This window comes from Camelus ferus, chromosome 15 (assembly GCF_009834535.1).
Source record: "Camelus ferus isolate YT-003-E chromosome 15, BCGSAC_Cfer_1.0, whole genome shotgun sequence".
NCBI classification, from domain to species: Eukaryota; Metazoa; Chordata; class Mammalia; order Artiodactyla; family Camelidae; genus Camelus; species Camelus ferus.
In genome coordinates this window covers 30,078,323-30,098,655 of record NC_045710.1, presented here as the reverse complement: position 1 = coordinate 30,098,655, position 20,333 = coordinate 30,078,323, and the positions used below count along the sequence as shown (strand labels likewise).

The 20,333-nt window shown below is 41.7% G+C and overlaps 1 protein-coding gene across 1 annotated transcript; it reads left to right on the top strand.

The window, feature by feature from the left end:
* The first annotated feature begins 72 nt into the window (after positions 1-72).
* Positions 73-10,239, top strand: LOC102507060 (cytochrome c oxidase subunit 7A-related protein, mitochondrial). Its single transcript, XM_006179180.2, has 3 exons — positions 73-229; positions 7,979-8,107; positions 9,327-10,239. Exons 1-3 carry the CDS (start codon positions 158-160, stop codon positions 9,465-9,467), a joined length of 342 nt encoding a protein of 113 aa, XP_006179242.1. The 5' UTR covers positions 73-157; the 3' UTR covers positions 9,468-10,239.
* The last annotated feature ends 10,094 nt before the right edge of the window (positions 10,240-20,333 follow it).

Here is a 20,333-nt window from a genome sequence, read left to right as displayed (position 1 = left end):
CGTAAGAGGACATGTTTTAAATTAGGCGTTCACCGGGCAGCCCGTCTCCTGGCGCGGGGTCCTTGGGCTGAGTCTTGGGGCTGCAGCCAGGAAGGTGGGGTCCTTCTCTGGAGCAGTCGCGCAGGCAGCGGCTGCGGGAAGTCGGACACCGGCCGACATGTATTACAAGTTTAGTGGCTTCACGCAGAAATTAGCGGGAGCATGGGCTTCTGACGCTTATAACCCTCAGGTACGTGTAGCGTCGCGCTGTTTCGGACGAAGGTGGCGGCCTGAGTCTGCGCCAGGCAGTCTCGGTGCCGGAGCCAGGCGAGGCTTCTGCTCGCTGTTCGATTTAGTTCGCCCCGCACTTCCCGGCGCCTCTCTGCACCCACTTCTGCGGCCCTCTAGGCTTCTAATTCTGTAGCTGTTCCCCCGGCGAAGCTGGCCGGGTATGGAAGTTGGGCCTGGTACTCAGTAGGGTCAAGGTGACCCCCAAAGTCGTTCCTTGTGGGTCGTGGGGTGGCTTGTGGGGTCGGCGGCGCCCAGAATGTGACCTGACCGAGTCCGAAGTTTGGCCCTGTTCTTTTTAAGGAGTCCAGCTTTCGGTCTCCTCAGCGCCCCATTGTCCCCCTCCTGCCACTGCCCCAAAGACAGCTTCATCCAAGCCCGAGGTTTGAGAGCTGGGATGACGACGCTGACGGAAGCAATATGGTCAGGAGGGGCTGTATGATCAGAATTCGGAGACTTAATGAGTTACTTCAAATATTTGGGTGAGCCTGGGCAGTTACAGGCAGAGAGCAGACATTTTCCCAACTGTAAAATGGTCGACAGCTGCTTTTTGAGTGGTCTAAAAAGCATTGCGATTTCACTCAGGTTTTGCCAATTGGAGTATGAGTCTACGGCTTGTGGTGTAGAGATGAAGGACTTTAGAGTCCCAGGCTCGCTCAATTTGGATTCAAATGCTGGTTTATAAGCTTTAATTTTATGACCTTGACCAAGTTCCTTAATTTATTGTGAGCTCAGTTTTTTCAGGGCAGCTGTAGTATATATTAAATGAGGTGTATCAGGTGACTCAGTCTTTGGCAGGTGGCGGGTACTGGATAAATGGTAGCTATTCTCTAGAAGTGTGAGATACCATCCTGTTCATTTGTCATCCTCATAGAGTAGTGTGGGAAGGGTTGATCAGCTATGCAGTTGAAAAACTGGACTGGAACGGTAAGGGCCATAGGTGGGGTGTAAAGAACGCTCCATTGTTGTTACCCACTCTTTCTGTGAAACGCTGCAACTTGCTCAAGGTGGAGGATGTTTAAGAATGATTTCAGTCTAAGATTAGATGTGCTATTAACTAGTATAGAGAGGGCAAGAAGGGCAAATTTTGGGGGGGGGATGTGGGTTTGCGGAGGAAAGGTCTAGGTTTATAAATAATAAGCTTGTGATAATATACCATGTCTGGTTGCAGCTGGATTTATGGATATGAAGTTTAATAGATCTGGATGTCTTTAGCGTATAAATGGTAGTAGAAACTGTGGTGGGGCAGATCATCCAAGAAGCATATAGAGAAGAAAAGTGGGATTATGATTAGATTTCAGAAACATGAAGGGAGAGTGGAGGAGGAAAATTTATCAAAAAAAACAATCCAGGATTAGAAGGGAAAACAGCATGGTGCACTGAAACCAAATTGGTGGCGAGGTCTAAAAAAGGAATTGACAATAGTGATTTATTTTACAGATTATAAGAAATAGCCATTTCTATCATAGTTGCTTCTACTATAAAGAAAGTGTATTTTTTCAGCGCATGGATCTTAAATGTTACAGTTTCATGAGTTTTGACAAACACATACACTATGTAACCCATACTCTTAACATATAGAACATTACATCACCCCTAGGACGTTCCTTCTTACTCTTGTCCTGTCAATCTGTGTCCTTCCTATTCTGACTTTTATCAGTATAAATAGTTTTGCTTATTTTCAATTTCATGTAAATAGAACCACACAGTACTCTTTTGTGTAAGGCTTCTATTTCTCAATATCTTTGAGGTTCATTCATGTTATGTGTATTAGTAGTTGCTTCCTTTTATTGCAGTATGGGATTTCATTGTATGAATATATCATAGTTGATCTATTCTGTTGGTGGTTGTAGGAGTTTTTTAATAGAGTTTTAGCATAATTAGGTTTTGTTACCTAGTAAGGAAAAAGTGAAGTTTTAGACTAAAACTGACACATCTTGAAATTAAATTGGCACTTAGAGCAGAGATTATCCCAAGATGCATTTGATACAGATAGGAATTTCAAATTTCCAGCATCTCTTGAATTGTGTTTCTCTTGAGAATTTGAACTTCTTAGTTACTTAAGGATTTCTTAAGCTGTGTTGGAAAAAGTGATATTGTGTTGGCTTTATATGAATTGTAGATTTCAGATTGATTGTGACAGGTATCCCCAAACCAACTGTTCTGACTTTGGTAATTAGGAGTACTTCAGTTTTTCCTTTCTTGGAAACATTAGCACACTGTAAAATGTAGATGTTTGCAGTTTTCAGTATTATGTAAAGTGAATAACATACATTGAATAACCTACTATGGAAAAGCTAGTTCTCTAACAATAGTACAGGTAGAGATTTATAAATTAACCTGATGACAGGTAGTTGTGGGGAGGGTAGTTTCCAGTGGTTGAGTGAAAAAAGCATTTTGCTTACCTTTTTGTGTCATGTGTCAAAAATAAGTTGAGGCCAATAAGCCCATGTTTGGCCTCATTAATCATTAGGGAAATACAAATCAAAACCACGAAGAGCTACCTCTTCACACCTGCTAAAATAAAACAGGTGTTGGTAAGAATGTGGAGAAAGTGGAACCCTACTACATTGTGGTGGGAAAGTAAAATGGTACAGCCGCTTTGGAAAACAGTTCAGCATTTTCTTAAAAAGTGAAACATAATTTTAGCATATGATTCAGCAATTGTTTTCCTAGTTAAGAAGGCAGAATATTCTAGATAGAGGGAACTGTGAGAATAAAGGAGGAGGGGGAGCTGCAGGGAATCATTGAGTAGGTAAGTCTGGCTGTGGTGGATGGAGGTAGATCATGAAAGGCCCAGGACTGTAGGACTTAATTTTATGAGAAATGAATAGGAATTTACAAAGCAATTTGATACAGAAAGTTGAGGTGGGGTCTTGTCCAGAGGTTGAAACAAGGACATGCTTCTTCCCTTTAGTTTTATGAAAGGTTTATGATGGAGGATTATGTATCATGACCAGAGCTATGCTTTGAAAAGATAATCTGACTGGGGTAGACCAGTGCCAGGCATGCTGGTTATACCCATAAAAGCATAAAAGTGTTCAAGATCTTCTCAGTAGGAATGGAGAAAGAGTCTGACGTCTCAGAGAAGAGTACTTAGTTACTGATGACGGAGATTTTGGGAATGGGAGGACTCCAAGATGACTGGGTAATGGGAGGATGGTGGTGCTTTCCGCAGAAACAGAGAGCTCCTGAGTAGGCTTGTGAGAAACTGCGTGACCTTTGAATGCACTGTGAGGAAACATGGTGGTGATACATAGCTGGCAGTTAGAAATGAAGGACTTGATCACTGAGGATTGAAACTTGTTTGCAGTCCTAAATCATAGAGTTTGTAGGCTTAAAAACTAAAAAAAAAATTTTGGATAATTCTCTTATTTCTGCACCCTCCCTTCTCCCCAAACATAAAAGATAGACGAAAAGGAAAATTTTGGACCAGTCAGTTTTGAGGTGAAAAAAATGATGTTTACTTTTCTCCAGATTTTTGAAAATTTGGAACCACTAAAATAGATGAGAAGGAATTCAACTACTAAACATGGTTACTGTTGAATGGCTCTTAATCAATTGTACAGGTAATGATTGTGTAAACAGCTAAGAGATTTGATACTAAAAAGCAAAACCTGTGATTTCTACTTGGTCTACAGACCACTTATTTTAAGAACAGCTTTCAGTTGTTTTCTCATTTCTGCAAGACATGTGGAAGGCTCTGCTATCAGGTGCTGATTTTCATGACTTTGGTTCTGAAAATTCAAGTCTACACTGTGGTGAAGCTGTAGACTTCTTAGCTTATTTATACATTTCATCAAATATTTACTGAATGTGCTTTCTGTGCCAGTGGCTTTTCTAAGTCTTGGGAAATAAGGTTAAGTGAACAAAACATGCCTAAATCCTGCCCTCATGGTGCTTCTGTTGCCGTAGGGAGAGATGCAGTAAACAAAGTAGAATACAGTATGTTAATTGGTGATAAGTGCTGTGGAGAAAACTAAAGCAGGAAGGTAGTGTAAGGGGGAGGGCATATAGTCCCAAAAAGTGGTAAGGGGAGGTCTCACTGAGAAGGTGACATTAGGTGAAGGTGCAAGCCATGTTGATGGAGAATAGCATTCTAGGCAGATGGAACATGGCCTGGTGCCTGGGAGGTTTAAGAGGCTAGTCCAGTAGGCTGGGGCAGAGAAAGGGGATGATGTCAGGGGTGCGGGGCAATGTGAGTGGTTCATCTCATAGGGTTCTGAAAGCCACTGTAAGAACATTGAGTTTTGCTCAGTGAACTAAAAGGCTTTTGGGTGGATTTGAGCTGAGTAGTGACATACAACCAAACAGTTACTGTTTGCTGCATTAAGAGTAGACTGCAGGGCAGCAAGGGTGGAATGGAAGCAGGGTAACCAGTTAGGAGGCTATTATAAAAAAAATCCAGGAGTTTGGACCAGAGTGTGGATTGGGAAAGATAGGTGAGAACTGGTCAGGTTCAGAATATAGCTTGAAGGTAGAGCCAAAAGGATTTGCAAATGTGTGAGAGTATTAAGAACAATTTCAAGGTTTTTGCCTAAGTACCTGGAAGGATGGTATTGTCATTTATTGAAATGAGGAAAGACTTATTGGAGGCTCATAATTCTTCTAGGGTGGGGCAACCACAGCCCTGGGAGAGGTGAGGGATTTGCTCTAGATCCCTTCCTGTAAATACAGCTTCCTGGTCTACTCTTAAGAACCCTAGTGCTAGTCTTATATAGCTGCCTTGAAACACGGGAAACATTGACTACTCTTAAATTGTTAGGAGTTTTAATGATGGTTAGGATGTAGTAGCTTACCACCATATCCATTCGCTTTACCTGTGGGGCCAAGACAGCTGAATTATTGATAATATGGTGTAATAAACGTGTGGGTTTGAATCCCATCTTACTTATGGCATCTCTGAGCTTTGTTTTAATCATCTGTAATACGGGCTGATAATACTTCATTTACAGGGCAGATGTGAAGAGTAGATTTAGTTATGAAGATTGTGTAGGAACCTGAAAAAGCTGCTTATTTATAAATGAAAAAACAGAATGTGGGGTTTTACACTGTGACTATAAGGAAATTAAAATATGCTTATGAAAAAATACTGGAGGAGACTACACAGTTGATACTAATTGATGGGATAAGATAATAGGATTATAGGTAGCTTTAAAATTCTGTGTTCTAAACTGATAATATAATTGGAAATATGGAATTAAAACTCTTAAGATGGTTGGTACTCCTGTTTTCAGATGATCTTGTTCAAAAACTGCTGTAGTTCTGAATCATTTGATGATGGACAAACACAAAGCAATTAGATATAATCCCATCTAAAAATGCTCTCACGTTAGTCCTGTCAAAACATGAATTTAATTTCAGACCATTTTTGGAGTTGCTTGGTAGGAAGGCTTTTTAAATTTTTGCATTCAAGGAGAAATGATCATTAGGAGAAAATACAGAGAGCTCACAGAATGATAAGGGAGTGTCTAAAATTCTCCAGTTTAAAGAGAGATCTTTTTTATAGTCTTGTTAGCTCAGTAGTTAGAGCCCTTGTTCCTATCTCTGTCTCCTTCTAAGTCTCTAAGTATGTTATATCCCACATGTAGACTAACAGATTACTAAGCAAACTTTCTCTTTAAATGGGTTGTTGTTTTTGAGCAATAATTGAGGGGTGCTAGCAGGGGCAGGTAGGTACTTAAATGCCAGGGATCTGGACTTGAGAGAGGCCTGAGTTTCCACACTTGGGTCTTTCTTTTTGTTATATGATCTTTTGTTATGTGTTTTTGTTATCTGATCCAGTTTTTCTCCTCTGTAAAAAGGGGATAGTGACATTTCCCTAGGACTACTGTTGGCATTAAATGTAATGATGCATATGAAATGCATAACATGGTGCTGGGTGCATAACAAGGGCTTGGTAGATATTAGCTGCTATTATTCCATAACATTAATATCTATAATGGCAGAGGTTGTATGTGTCTTATTCATTATGTATTTTCATTATAAAGTAAGTGCTCAGCAAAATATGTTGAATGAATGAAAGCAGTTCAAAAAAAGGCCATGATTCATTCCCATTTATGGGACTCTGTCAGAAGAAATAGAAGCCAAGTTTATTACCTTTCTGTTGTTCTGTTGATCCCAGTGCCTGCCTGGTGGCAGTAACATTTAGGTTTTCAGTATGTGATCTTTTAGAATAAATCTTGTCAATAATAGGTAAATTTAGATTTTTTTTTGAAGAGATCAAGAATAATTTGACAATTGTATTAATTTGGGCAGAGAGTTTTCTTTTTCATCTGTAAAATCGAAGAGGCTGAGCTTGAACTCTGCTCTCTAACTTAAAAATTTTATTTTTCTAAGTTAAAATTTAATATAAAAGGATGTGATTTTATTGGTTTGTAACTCTTAAGTTCCTTAGTTTGAGCTGCAGTTTATTTTGGAGAAACATTTATGTATCTGCCACTATAGCTTCACTGTGTCAGATAGAAACCCAGAGTTTCCCTTAGGTTTCGTTTCTTTTTTTTTTTAAACAGCTTTATTGAGATGTAATTCACAAACCATACGTCGACTCATTTAAAGGGTGCAATTAAATGGTTTTTTGTGTATTCACAGATAATGTGCAACCATCACTGTGTTAATTTTAGAGCATTTTCATCACCTCAAAAAGAAACCTGTACCCTTCAGCTGTCACCCTCTTCTTCCGTATTGCTCCCACCACCCCCATCCCTAAGCAACCACTAATGTACTTTCTGTCTCTATAAATTTCCCTGTTCTGGACTTTTATATGCATAGGATCATATAATTCTTGTGACTGGCTTCTACTCAGCATAGTGTTTTCAAAGTTCATCCATGTTGTAGCATGTAGCAGTACTTCATTTTTCTCCCCCATTAGGTTGTTTTTAAAGCTATATGTTTGTCCGTCCTTTATCTGTCCATGTGGCTGAGGGAGCTGTTAACCCCCAAATCTCATTCAGCTTATGTTTACTGAATACCTGCTGTGTTCCAGACATTGCTTTAGGCACATACTTACTATTTCAGGCAGCCCTTTCAGTGGTAGATACTCTTGTGTGCATAGTACACGTGTAGTATAATATGTATGTCATAAATGAGAACATTGAAGTTTCCATTTTTATTTTTATTATATATATTTTTTAACTTATTGGTTTATTAGTGTCAGAAAGTTCATTTACTCTACTATAGCTGTTTTGTTTTCTGGTCCTGAAAGACAAGTCCCATTACAGTTTCTTCCAGATTGAGATTTGTTTTTTACTGTGTGTCTGGAAAGTTTCTGAAGTCTGCTTCGGGGTTAGAGATTTCATGTTGGCACATCTTCTCACCCTGAGGAGAAAAGGGACAGCTGGTCTCTTTTGAAATCTAAGCCAAAATTCATACAGATTATACATGTTTTACTGGTTTGATGAGATACTATAGGTATATCTGGAAGCTCAGCTTGGGCCTCTGTTGTGGTTTGCTCCATCTCCCCACCCCACTGCACTGCTTTTTAAAGGTAAGAGTTCTTGACTGGGTTTCTCTGGGAAAGTGGGCTACAGTGTTTTGTTGAAAGTTTAAGGACTTTAAACCTAAAGGCTTTGCAACGTAGAGTTGAAGAGACTTTCCTTCCCTCTTACTTGGTGGAATGACTGCCTCCATTCTTCTAGACAGCCTGCTTCTGGCAAGGTTTGTTGAGATGCCCAGACATAATTTCAGCTTGACCTTTTCTTTTTTTCTACAGGGATTAAGGCCTTTGGTTTCCAAAGAAGCACCGCCTATCATATTTGCCACACCAACTAAACTGAGTTCTAATTCTGCATATGATTATGCTGGGAAAAACAAAGTTCCAGAGCTGCAAAAGTTTTTCCAGGTGAGAGAAGATACTCTAGAACAGTGAAGACAGTGATGTAAATAGGCTTAAAAAACCCTATGAAATTGAGTCTTAACCTAGTTTGCTACCCATTTCCCTCTTTTTCCTTAAAAAGAATTCTCTTGATTTTAGTTTGAGCCATAAACTAGGAGAATTTTATTTAGGTAGAAACTGATGAAAGAGGGGAGAGTGATCCATTTCCTCCTCAGTATTTAAAGGTATGGAGGTTTTCAAATTGTATGTATAGCTGTTGATCATCCATTGGATGGAGGAAGCAATAGTTTGTATAATGTATAACACCACTGAATAATCCATTATATATTTGGCTTTGTGATACGCAGTGATTTTCTGTAGTGAATTTTCTTCTAATTGTTTTTTTACTTACTTGATACTAAAATTCACTGAGCTGTTGCTAGAAGTGGAGGAGGCTCTCTTGGGTTTGCTGATCAGCAGAGAGAAGCCAGAATTGGATTTTAAAATATTATTAATGTTAATCTACATACAGATGATTGAGAGGTCAGTGATCCGACTACATCTCAGGCACGGTGGGAGTGGCAGTGGCTGGTACTGTTGTTGCTCAAAGGTAGCTTTCTCCTCCTCAAAAATGTGTCCAGGTTCAGGACTGGCTTAGGGATTTTTGATCAATTTAATCTCTTTATCTGATAAGACTTGACTGGGCATTGGGGCCTTCAGTTGCAGTATGGAGAGATTTTGGAGACTGCAAAATAATGGATTGAACATTCTATGGAATCTCATTATTACATAGGGGTTTATCAGCTTAACAGAAAGAAAGTAATTGAATACAAAATGGACTTGATATTCAGAGTTAATCCACTAATGATCAGAAGTCACATTAAAAGTAGAGCATCTCTTGTGCCTACATGTCTTTGATGAGCTGCTGATTACCTTTGCCTTTTAAAAAACTAACCAGTGCTCCTTTTGTAATTAAGCAATATATGATAAATTTTTTAGAAGTTGAAATTTGTTGCATGAATGTTCCAAGGCTGCATTTTGAAGAATGACTTTGGACTTACAAGCTTTAGCTACATTTATAAGAAAATGTATCAGTATTTCAGTTAGCATTCTAGTAGATTAGGACTTTTCTCCACTGCAGTGGGTTGATGGATTAGTTATAAAGTAGAGGCATTTGCTCTAGATTAGCCTAAATTGTAAAATCTTTTTCTTATCAACCATGTACTTGATAATTCTTTCTTTCAAGAAATCTGACGGTGTGCCCATCCACCTGAAACGAGGCCTGCCTGACCAAATGCTTTACCGGACCACCATGGCGCTGACGGTGGGAGGGACCATCTACTGCCTGATCGCTCTCTACATGGCTTCACAGCCGAGAAACAAATGAGTTAGGCTGTTGAGGACTGGTTTGCTTTTTGGCATAAACCCTTTGAATTTTCATTTTTCATTTTATTTCTGTAAATTTTTTTTTTTTACTTGAATGGCCTTTCTTAACATTTTTCATGAAAACAGAAAGATACTAAGACAATATTTTTGGCTTGTTTATAAAATGCACATGGTCTGTCAGAGCTCATTCGATAGCTAAAACTATTGTTTAAAGAAATGGCTGCTGCCCTCTGCGTTTGGGCACCTGATTTCCCTGGAGGTTCCAAATGAAGGTTGCACACAGGCTCATTAATGGCAGTCTGTGCTGAGGTTCTTGGGGACTAATAGTGGAGTTTTGAGCATCGGGTGGAGAAGCCTTTCTGGATTTGGATGTGACTGAGGGAAGAAGACAGAAGCTAAGGCCAGGCATATGAAATGAGGTATTTGATAAGTTAGTAGTCACACTGGGGATTTTTCCATCTTGCAGTAAAATGTTAATAGAAATTACTTGCAGCCTGCCTCTGTTCATTGGGCAGTTTGTTTCAAAGGGTTATTTGCATCATCTCAGATCTTTAGTGAATTTTTTTGTGTAATTGTTAACGTATTTATTCCACCATGGGAACAGAGAACACCTATTTTGTGTTGCACTTTTAGACCATTGTCTGTTTTATTAAATGCATCTGTGACACAAATTCTTTACCTTTTAAAAATGTTATGGCTTTAAATTATGATTTGTTTTAATTGTGGAATAAATACATGAATGGTAAAACATCTCAAGTTTGACATCCTTTTAAGTAAGCTTTCAAAATAATTTCGGAATACACCAGAGGCATCTTAAACCTGAGTTTAATTTCTTTCTTTTTAATTAGACACCAGATGATCTTTACAAAACTGTTCCTCAAAGTCAAGTAATAGGAGGTGAGTGGCATATTGATGATTACCATATGATATGGTTCCTTATAAGAAACGGGCTTGCCCCTTAGTGAAATGTGCCTGTAACACATAGTTCATTTATACAGTAATTTCCTGTGCTGTCACAGTTCATAGACCTCATGTACCCTATATTAGTGCTGAGAAAAGGTAGAATTTTATTTTATAAAGTGGTGGTGTGTATTTTGCCATAGCAAATAACAGTGACCTCTTAGGAGAAAATACGACATGTGAAAACACTCAATAGCATTCTCACAAGCCGGGAAGCCCTTATTTGTCTGTACAAGTATAAATTTCCCCCAAATTTTCATTTTGAAAAATTTCAGACTACGGAAAGATTGTAAGAACAGTACAGTATACCTGTATGTTCTTCATGTAGATCACCAGTTATCAGTATATTGCCCCTTTTGTTTTTTCTTGCTCTCATACACAGGCACGCATAATGATCATATATACTCACATGTATTTGGTTTTTGCTGAATCATTTAAGATTAAGCAATGGAATTACAGTAATTCAGCCATAAATGCGTAAGCCAGTATCTCCTAAGAATATAGACATTTAGTTGTCATGCCCCTTTAGTTTCCTTTTATCCAGAACAGTCCCCAGTGTCCTTGTGACATTGACCTATTTGAAGAGTTCAGGGCACTGTTTTGTAGAATATCCTTCAACTTGGATTGTCTTACTGTCTTCTTATGACTGGATTCAGGTTAAGCATCTTGTCAGGAATTCTTCACATGTGGTGTTGTTGTGTCAGGTGGCGCTTGATACCAGTTTGTCCCATTATTGGAGATTGAAGTTGGTTAACTTAATTAAAACATTGTCTGTCAGGTTTCTGCCTTGTAAAGATACCCTTTCCCCTTTATAAATGCTTTATTTTTTTTGTAGGGGGTGGTGGAGGTAATTAGACTCATTTATTTATTTTCTAATGGAGGTACTGGGGATTTAACCCAGGACCTCATGCATGCTAAGCACATGCTCTACCACTGAGCTATACCCCCCTCTCTCCACTTGATAATTAATAAGTAATCTCTGGGGCTTTATTTGAGAGTGAGAATATTGTGTCCTCAGTGGTTTTGCACCCAGTGTTAGTGTTCATTGGTGATTCTTGACTGAATTGTTTATTACTAAGGTAGTTGTAAAAAAGTGATTTTCTACATTGTTGACATATTTCAGTGAAGATGATTGGTGATTCTTGACTGAATTGTTTATTACTAAGGTAGTTGTAAAAAAGTGATTTTCTACATTGTTGACATATTTCAGTGAAGATGAGTACTCTCCTTTTAAGAGGTTTTAGTGTAATTTTCTCATTCAGTGTAATAACTGTCTGTGTCATTATTCATGCTGATGCTCAGATTCAGCCCAAATTGGCTTCTGTGTCCTATTGACATGCCCCTATTAGTCTTTGAGCATTTCTTTGCTTTCTGATACACAGGATGCTTTCCATGTTTCTCGTATTTTCTCCACCCCAGTGTCTTCTGTTTACCTTCAGGTATATTCTATTCATGTATGCAGTTGCATTTTCCTTCTCTGCCTGTTTTATTTTTGCCTAACTGGTACATTTCCTCTGCTCATAGTTTGGAGTTGTTCTCTATCTCATTTTCTGCATTGTATTCCATTATATATGAATACACCATAGTTTATTTAACTAGTTTCCTTTTGATGGGTATTTGGTCTTAAGTTTTTTGCTTTTACAAACACTGCCTTAAATGTATAATCTTTGCAGGTCATTTTACATGTTGAATATATTTGTAGAATAATTTCTAGAAGTGAGATTTACAAGGCAGAGATAATGTGCGTCTCCAATTTTGATAGCTGTTCCTCACTACAAGAGATGGTGCTGATGGTGCCTATTTAGCCGTGATGAGGGTGCCTGTTCCTCCTTCCCTTTGTCAGCCAAATGCGTTATCAAACTTTTTCATCTTTGCCAGTCTGATAAGTGATAAAATTTCTCTGGTTTAAATTGCCTTTCCGTTGTAATTAGTGATGTTGAATATTTTTCTTTTATTTAAACATTAAAGTTTTTAATGTTTTTTTTTTAAATAGTAAGTTATATTTCCTTTTTTGTGAACTATCTAATCATGTACTTGGCCTGCTTATGTCCAGGTGCCTTTTGATAATGCTGTAAATGTCACTGGTCCATCAGGCTGACTTCCTCAGAAACAGTCTCTGCTGACTCCTCTCTGAGCCAAAACTCTTCTGATTGCAAGTACCAGAAATTCATTAAAGCCAGCCAATGCAGAAAGGGGGATTTTCCAGAACCCAAGTGGAGCTGGGTCTCACAAGGTGTACATACCTTTGGGAAAAGCGCTTGTCCTTCCTGTCATTCTCTTTGCCATGCAGCTGTTTTAACCATGTTTCTGTGCACCAGCTGTTTCTGTTTCTTGTCACACATGGTGGGAAACGGTTGTCTAGCCACTGAAACCAGCCCCAAATTCCAGAGGACAGAATATTATTGGCCCCTTTTGGGTCAGGTGTTCCCCCACTGAGCCAGTCAACTGTTTGGTGCCAGGCAGTGTGGGGAGATGCAGTAAAGGAGCTCAGTGCAGCCTGTTCTTGGGTCTTAACTGAAGGCTCTGAGCTTTTGCTGTGTTCCCAGTTAGGATTATTCCTTCTAAGCACAGTTCTTTGAACCTTTGCCAGGTTGGGTTGTTTACTCAGAGGGAGACCATCCTCTGTGTTAATGCTGTCAACAGAGGGACAGTCACTTTTCTCACCTCTTCTAGGCCATTTGGTTTGCCCTTAACAGCAGTGGTCTGAGCACACATAGCCATGAGGGTAGGAAGATGCCATGGAGTCCCCAGGCAGGGATAGTATTAAGGAAATCAATTTTTAGGACCTCAGCTTCCATTATACTTCCTAGAGTTGAGCTGAGAAGGCACCTAGCTTAAGGGGTTCCTTATAATCTTTTCCCACTCTATAAAAATAAGGCAAACCCCTCGCTGTTTCTAGAGAAGATGATGATGTGTTGCCCTGCTCTCTAGGGTGCCATGGGTATAATTCTGAATGTTGGTAATGTTGAGAAAATGACTCTAATGACTGGGTACCAAATTCCTTTACAAGTTACAAGTTTCCTGAGTCTGCTTTTAACAAAATTGAACGGGGAACCAATTGAGTTGTCAGTTGATCATTAAAAATAATTACAAAACTTCCATTGCCATCTATTTATTTCTGAGAGCAAGGTTTCTCAGGACTTAATATCTATAAAAATGAAAAACAAACCGAATTGGTGCTGAAACTCTTAACTTTAACAGTCAGCGAGAGTCATCCGTGGAAACATGAACCAGCTGTCTCCCTCTAGTCAGATTTTGCCCATACTTAATGATTATCAATGTTTATATTCTGTTGTTTTGAAATATGTACTGTGATTGAAACAGCGATCATAATAGAATAGGTATTTTTTAATATTTAGAGGTTATGGTCACAGAAAATTTAACCAAATTTAATATATCACAGAGAATTACAAATGTGATCAGTAATAGGTCTTCAAACATAAAAATATATTTCATTAGGATAAAGTTTTGGGGGTAAAATTTTAGGTGGAGGAGTGAAATGGAGATATAAGTTCAAGAAGAGATTTCCGACTGATAAGTAGACATTTGTATTTTTAACTAGTTGAAGGTAGGTGTCTAACTGCGATGGTATTTACAGTCCACTGGGTACATTTATGAGAGTGACTTAATAATTTAAACTATTACTTACAATACACCAGAAACTATATTTCTTGCTGCTATTACAATGAAAAACTTTAGATGTTAAGCTTACATAATACAAAGGGATACATACAAGATTTTCAAAATTCTTTTACGGTAAACAGGAGCAAGAAAGGTTGAAATGGATGCTTTATGCTTTTTCCAGAGAAGTGCCTGCTTATCCCTCTATTTTCTAGCCAGATTCCCTTTCCAGGTCTGACTAGCTCTCCCTCTCCTTCCTGGCCCCTCACGCTCTGTGACTCTGGTGTGAAGCTGTCAATGCCTGGTTGAGGATAGGGGTGGCTCTTTATAACACTGGCTGGCTTTCTTTGATTTACATACTTTTTCTCCCCTTGCTGTGTGTGGCTCTGGGCAGACTTCTTGGGCTTGTCTGATGTTGAGGCTTCTAATCTCCAAGTCTTCTTTCGGACTTTTTTTTATGGTGGGAAGTTGTGCAAACCTTTCACTTTCTGGCCTATTGATACTCAGTAGCTAGAAGTTACACCAGGGGCAATAATGATTGATTGCTTAGAAATTCTGTACTCTCTGGTCCCAGTGACTTAATACATTTATTTGACGTTTTTGACTGTGCGTGCCTTGGGTTGGAGCACTCTAATCTAGCACCAAAGACTGTCCTTGTCAGAGTTGAGAAGTGGGGCTTTGTTCTTACTGTTCCTCTTGTCACGTTCAGTGGCCGTCATTCTTGGTCATCCAGGGCTGCTCTGACCCACAGTCGGTCATTAAGGAGTTCCACTAATCCTCTGCGTCTCCCAGATACTTAGCGTGCAAAAGCACACACTATGAGGTGTCAGGGACCCCAAGATGAATCAGATACTTTTGCCTTTGTAAGCAAGCACTGTGATTATATTTAAGGAAACTCCTTTAATAATTATTTTTAGGTCCTTTTAGGTTATCTCTCAAGTCTCCTAGGGTTGGTAAACCCCATGATCAAGAAACTCTCTTGTTATGGAGGAATTCCGCTGTCCCAGCCTCAGGGCTCTGAGGGACTAGTGGGGTTTGGTTGCTTGAGGACAGGCTGCTCCTGGCTGGGTGCAGGTTGGGGAAGCCTGGCTGTGGCTTCTGGGCTGTAGGCGGTCAGCCTCATAATTGTGAAGGAGCCCAGCTGACCCTGGCTCTCTGCACCAACAGAGCAACTGGGGTGGCTCAGCCACCTCCTGATAAGAGGATTGGGGGGATGGGTCATTTGCAGCTGTCACTTGTATAAGCTTGAATCGGGAATCCTGACCTTTGTGTGGCCTCAGGGCATTCAGGGTGCCGTGCTGCTGCGGAATGTGTTGGGATGGGCGGATTGAGACCATATGCTGCTTGCTCGGGGCCCAGAATCTGTTAGAGCTGATTTCAAAGGAAGCTGGTATAAAATACTAATGGAAGCAGGGGAAGCAGAGTGGCTGGAAATAACATTGTTTAGATAATATTTTTTTTCCTCAAGTTCTGACACAGCCCTCTTAGGACATCATGCCTTCCCTTGCCCTGACCTTGCCCATGTCCCTGAGCTTTGTCATGGTCACGTTGACTGTACCCTAGGGCTAAAGCACAGGTCCTTCACGTTGTCTGACGTGTACCAGCTAGATTGGAATCTTTGCATCCCCCAAGTGTCATTCCGATGGAAGTCAGCTGAAGAGCCCCAGGCTGTGAGAGATGGTGGGGTTGCCTCCCAGTCAGCAGGGAAGAAGTTTTAGAAAGAAGCAGAAGCTCATTGCAAAAGGACCTTGATATGGCTACAAAACTACAACTGACAAAATTAGGGACCTGAGTTTTCTTTCTTTCTTTTAAACTTTTTAAAATCTGTTTTTATATATATGGTGGCTAACATTAGCAAATCTCAAACTCCCAAATTTATCCCTTCCCATCCCCTTTTCCCTGGTAACCATAGGATTGTTTACTATGTGAGTCTGTTTCTGTTTTGTACATGGGTTCATAGTGTCCTTTTTTTTCTTTCTCTTTTTCTTTTAGATTCTACATATAAGTGATACCATATGGTATCTTCCTTTCTCTTTCTGGCTTACTTAGAATGATGATATCTGGGTCCATTCATGTTGTTGCAAATGGTATTATTTTATTATTTTTTATGGCTGAGTAGTATTCCATTGTATAAATATACCACAACTTCGTTATCCAGTCATGTGTTGATGGACATTTAGGTTGCTTCCATGTCTTGGCTATTGTATATAGTGCTGCTGTGAACACTGGGGTTCATGTGTTTTTTCAAATTAGAGTTTTCTCCGGATATATACCCAGGAGTGGGATTGTGGGATCATATGGTAGGTCTATTTTTAGTTTTTAGAGAAATCTCCATATTGTTTTCCATAATGGTTGCACCAAAATACATTCCCACCAGCAGTGTAAGAGGGTTCCCTTTTCTCCATATCCTCTCCAGCATTTATTGTTCATGGACTTTTGAATGATGGCCGTTCTGACTGGTGTGAGGTGATACCTCATTGTAGTTTTGATTTGCTTTTTTCAGGATGTGGGCTTTAGAAGGCAGAAAAAGGAGAGGCTGGTACCTGGGCCCTGGGTGGAGTGCTGGAAGGGAGGTCAGTTTAGAAGTAGGGGTGTTTCCTGAAGGCACCCAGCCAGAAAGGCCACACCTTGGCTCTTCACATATTTCTGTACTCCAAGGGAGAGGCAGAGACGTGGGAGGAGAGCAAGGGTAGAGTGGAGGTATTTGGGCAGGGGACTAATGGCCCTGGGGCCCACTTAAGGGTCTGGCTGTACCAGGCTTATGCTTAAGTTGTTGAGATAGTGGAGCGTGAACCCAGAACTGTGGGAAAAGCCAAGGAAGGAGGCAGCTTGGTTGCTCAGCTCGGCCTGGGCCCCTCCTTAGGGAGGACCTGGCTCTAGTTGTACAAGTGTCCTGCCACTGGAGAGGAGTGGGGAAGATGTAAGATGTGCCAGAATTGGTTAATACCTGTCGGGCTCTGAGCCCACCTTCCACTCCCCCACAGCTCCCCTGCTTAGGCCACAAAACCTCTCTGTTAGACAGCAGATTGATTTGAAAATTGAGTTGCAGCTGGATGAGTTGATGTCAACTTCAAAGTTCAGTGGCGTTTAATTAAAGCCATCCAGAGACTAAACCTGCTCCCAGGAAATTATTCTGACCGAATAATTAGAGAGAATAAAGGTTAGATTTGTGTTTCTGGCTAAGTCTGTGTTGCATTCAGCGTCTCCAAAACATGAATTCTATTAATCTTTCATGAACCAACATTAAATTGCTTTCAGTTAGTTGTCATTCTAATTAAAGTAGAGTTGCACAGAAGAACCTTTGTTTGTCTATTCCCCTTTCTCTTCTGAAGTTATGTCCTTGAAGAAATGGTCATTTGGCAAATCGGTTCATAACTTGATGTGTCTGCCCACCCCTCCCTTAGTTGGGTCCTGCTCACTGAGCATCGGAAAGAATTGCACCCGGAAAAGTAGGCCCGGCTGCGCAGGGTAAGTAAGCACTGCTGGTGCTTGGGTTGAGGTGTGTAATTTGCAAAAACATGACCTGTGGTCATGGGAGTTAAAGTGAACGACTCGTTAAGATCGCCTGCCCAGCCCAGGCCAACTTGGGCAGGCCTTGGGGAAGGTCTTGGGGAGCTGAGGTCTCCCCAGGAGGGCCTTGTGGGTTGGGAGAGAGTGCGCTGCTGTTTGCCATTCCACAACCTGACTCTCCCTGAGCCTTTGTGCTTTGGTGTGGGTGGCCTTGTTTCTGCCGAGTGATGGGTCAGAGTCCTCATCTGGGCCTCTCTGCTGCCTCAGTGTCCTGAGGGAGCCAGCACTCCCAGGCTCTGGTCCAGTGGCCGCAGCAGTGGGTGGGGAGGAGGCAAGAATAAAGCTCTGTGTCCTTGCTCTAGGACTTACCTGTACCTTGTCATCCAGCATATTTTTTCTGTTTATTTTCCTGCATGATTATGGATGTGAGATGTTATGACCAGGAATCTTTAAGCCAACCCAGGATTCCCCAAGGAGGATCATTCCAGGCCTCCAGAAGCAGGGAAGGGAGATCTGCTTTCTTCAGCTCCAGGTGTGGACAGAGGTCAGAGGTGTTGACTGTGCCCTTCCCTGTGTATCTTGGGAACACGAATGCATTGAGGGGACACTTGGTGTCTTTACTGAGTTTGGTGTCTTTGTGCTGTGGGCCTGGGAGAAGCTCACTGTGGTCTGGGGTCTGGGCCAGATGCAGGTAAAAACAGAAGGAGCAGCCTCACTCCACTTGTGAAGACGGTCACACCCCAGGGTTTGGGCCCAAGAGCATCTTGGGCCTGGGGTTTCCAAGTGCTGCCAGGTGACCTGGCCACTTCTGAGCTGTGACTTTCAGTCTTGTCTGTTCTCTTGCCTGGTGCCCCAGCTCCCTGGGCTGCTTCTGGCCCCCACGAGTTTTCTTATCTTATGGGCCATCAGGTGCCCTGTTGTCTTTTCCCACACGGCTTTTCTGATCTAGGGTAACCTGAGGATTGGCACCTCATCTTCCTGTCACACTGGGGACTTGCCCCACCTTCACCAACAGAACTGTTATAGCACAGACCATTCTGCAATCTGTGTGTCAGATTCTGTGTTGGGCAGTAGAGACCAGAGAGAGGTGACACTGTCCCTGGCCTCCAGAGCTCACAGAATGACAAGCACAACCAAAGTGCAACAGAACTGTCCAGAGGCAGGGCCAGGGCCCAGGAAGGTGGGGGAGTGGAGGGACATTCTCCGAGGGGGCACTGTGTAATTGCATAGTGATGTGTATGTGGCTCCCCACTAAATGCAGTGGGGAAGAGCATTGGCCTGAGGGAAGAGCATTTGCTAATGTGTGAGGGCATCTTGGATGTGCGGGAGAGCAGGTGGGGAGAGAGGAATGGCAGGACCCACTACTAGAGAGGGAGGCTCAGGCCAGCTCATGAACCTTCCTGCGGCTGGGCCAAAGAGAGCCTGGACTCAAGTCGCTAAACAATAAGGGTGGTGTGTGCTGGGAGGATGGCCACAGAGTCCAGTGTTGTTTTGGTCTATGGTGCCAATATGGAGGACAGACTGGAGAGGAAAAAGACTTGAGGCATTGAACTAGTTAAGAGTTGTTATGAGAGTTCGGTTGAGGTTATGAAGGCCTGGGGAGCAGGGCAGTGGGCATGGGGAGAGGGTGAATCCCAGGGCTGTTAGGAAGGCAGAGTGAGTCCAGTCTGACCATTAGTTGGACGTCGGAGGTGAAGGTGAGTCAAGCTTCTGGGTGCTCCAGAGATGACTTGGTCTGGCTCCTGGGTGATAAGAGGTGCAAGATTTGGGGTGTACAGGGCAGGGCATGACTTGTTGGGAAAAATGGATTGTGAGCCCTCTAGGCAAAGAATTCCAGCAGGCAGTTGGGTCTAGAGGTAGGCTGGGGGGTCTGGACTGGAGATAGGAATTTGAGAGTTAGCAGTTAGAGGGATGGTGGGAACCAGGGTGTCTGCTACACTGTTAGGGAGTGTGTGCAAGGTGAGGAAATAGAATGGGGGAAATACCAGTATTTCAGGAGCAGGTGGAAGGGACAAGGGCTTGTGATGGCTTTTAGGGTCTAAGAATGGAAGAGACACAGACACCATGTTGCGTGAAAGAAACTGGATACGAAAGCATCCCCTGTGACTTCATCTGTATAAAAGTCAGACCTGGGCAGGGGCAGTGTGTGGTGGTAGAGGTTGGAACAGTGGGCACCCTTGTCAGGGAGGACGGATAGGGGAGGGTCACAAGGCAGACTTCTGTGCTGGAAAAGGGCCATCTTCATCTGGTGGGTGTGTATGCGTGTGTGCATATGCACAGATACCCCGAGATTTCTGCCTTCTACTGTAAGTTAGGAAGGAAGATGCAAGTGTAGGAGAGGAAAAACAATTTTTCTTCCACCCTCCTGAGTTCTTGGCTGAGACCCCCTGTAATAAAAGATAGATTAATAAGAGAAAAGCAGACTAGTTTAGGAACACGTATACCTCACGTGTATGTGGGAGATACCCCAGGAAAGATGAGCTACTTCCTGACCTGGCCACTTCTGAGCTGTGACTTTCAGTCTTGTCTGTTCTCTTCCTGAAGTGGCTTAGAATTCAGGGTTAAATATGGCTTAATAGGGAGAGGGAAGGGGATGTGGCCTCTGAGGGGAGAGTACATGATTTCTAGGGAAGATGAAGGGCCCTTAATAGTCAATGGGAGGTGTGATAGTTGGTGACAACGTGTGTCTAGGTGTGGTGTGGATTTGCAGTCTCCTCCCCTGTCCTGAGAGTCCCCTTGTTGATGACCTCTGGGGAGGGATCTGTGACGACTGAAT

What these genes read in the sequence shown, in the direction of transcription:
- LOC102507060 (XM_006179180.2), top strand. Translation starts at nt 158, where the DNA reads ATGTATTACAAGTTTAGTGGCTTCACGCAGAAATTAGCGGGAGCATGG. An exon ending in CTGACGCTTATAACCCTCAG is followed by an intron (nt 230 to 7,978) that starts GTACGTGTAGCG and finishes TTTTTTCTACAG; the next exon opens with GGATTAAGGCCTTTGGTTTC. An exon ending in AGCTGCAAAAGTTTTTCCAG is followed by an intron (nt 8,108 to 9,326) that starts GTGAGAGAAGAT and finishes CTTTCTTTCAAG; the next exon opens with AAATCTGACGGTGTGCCCAT.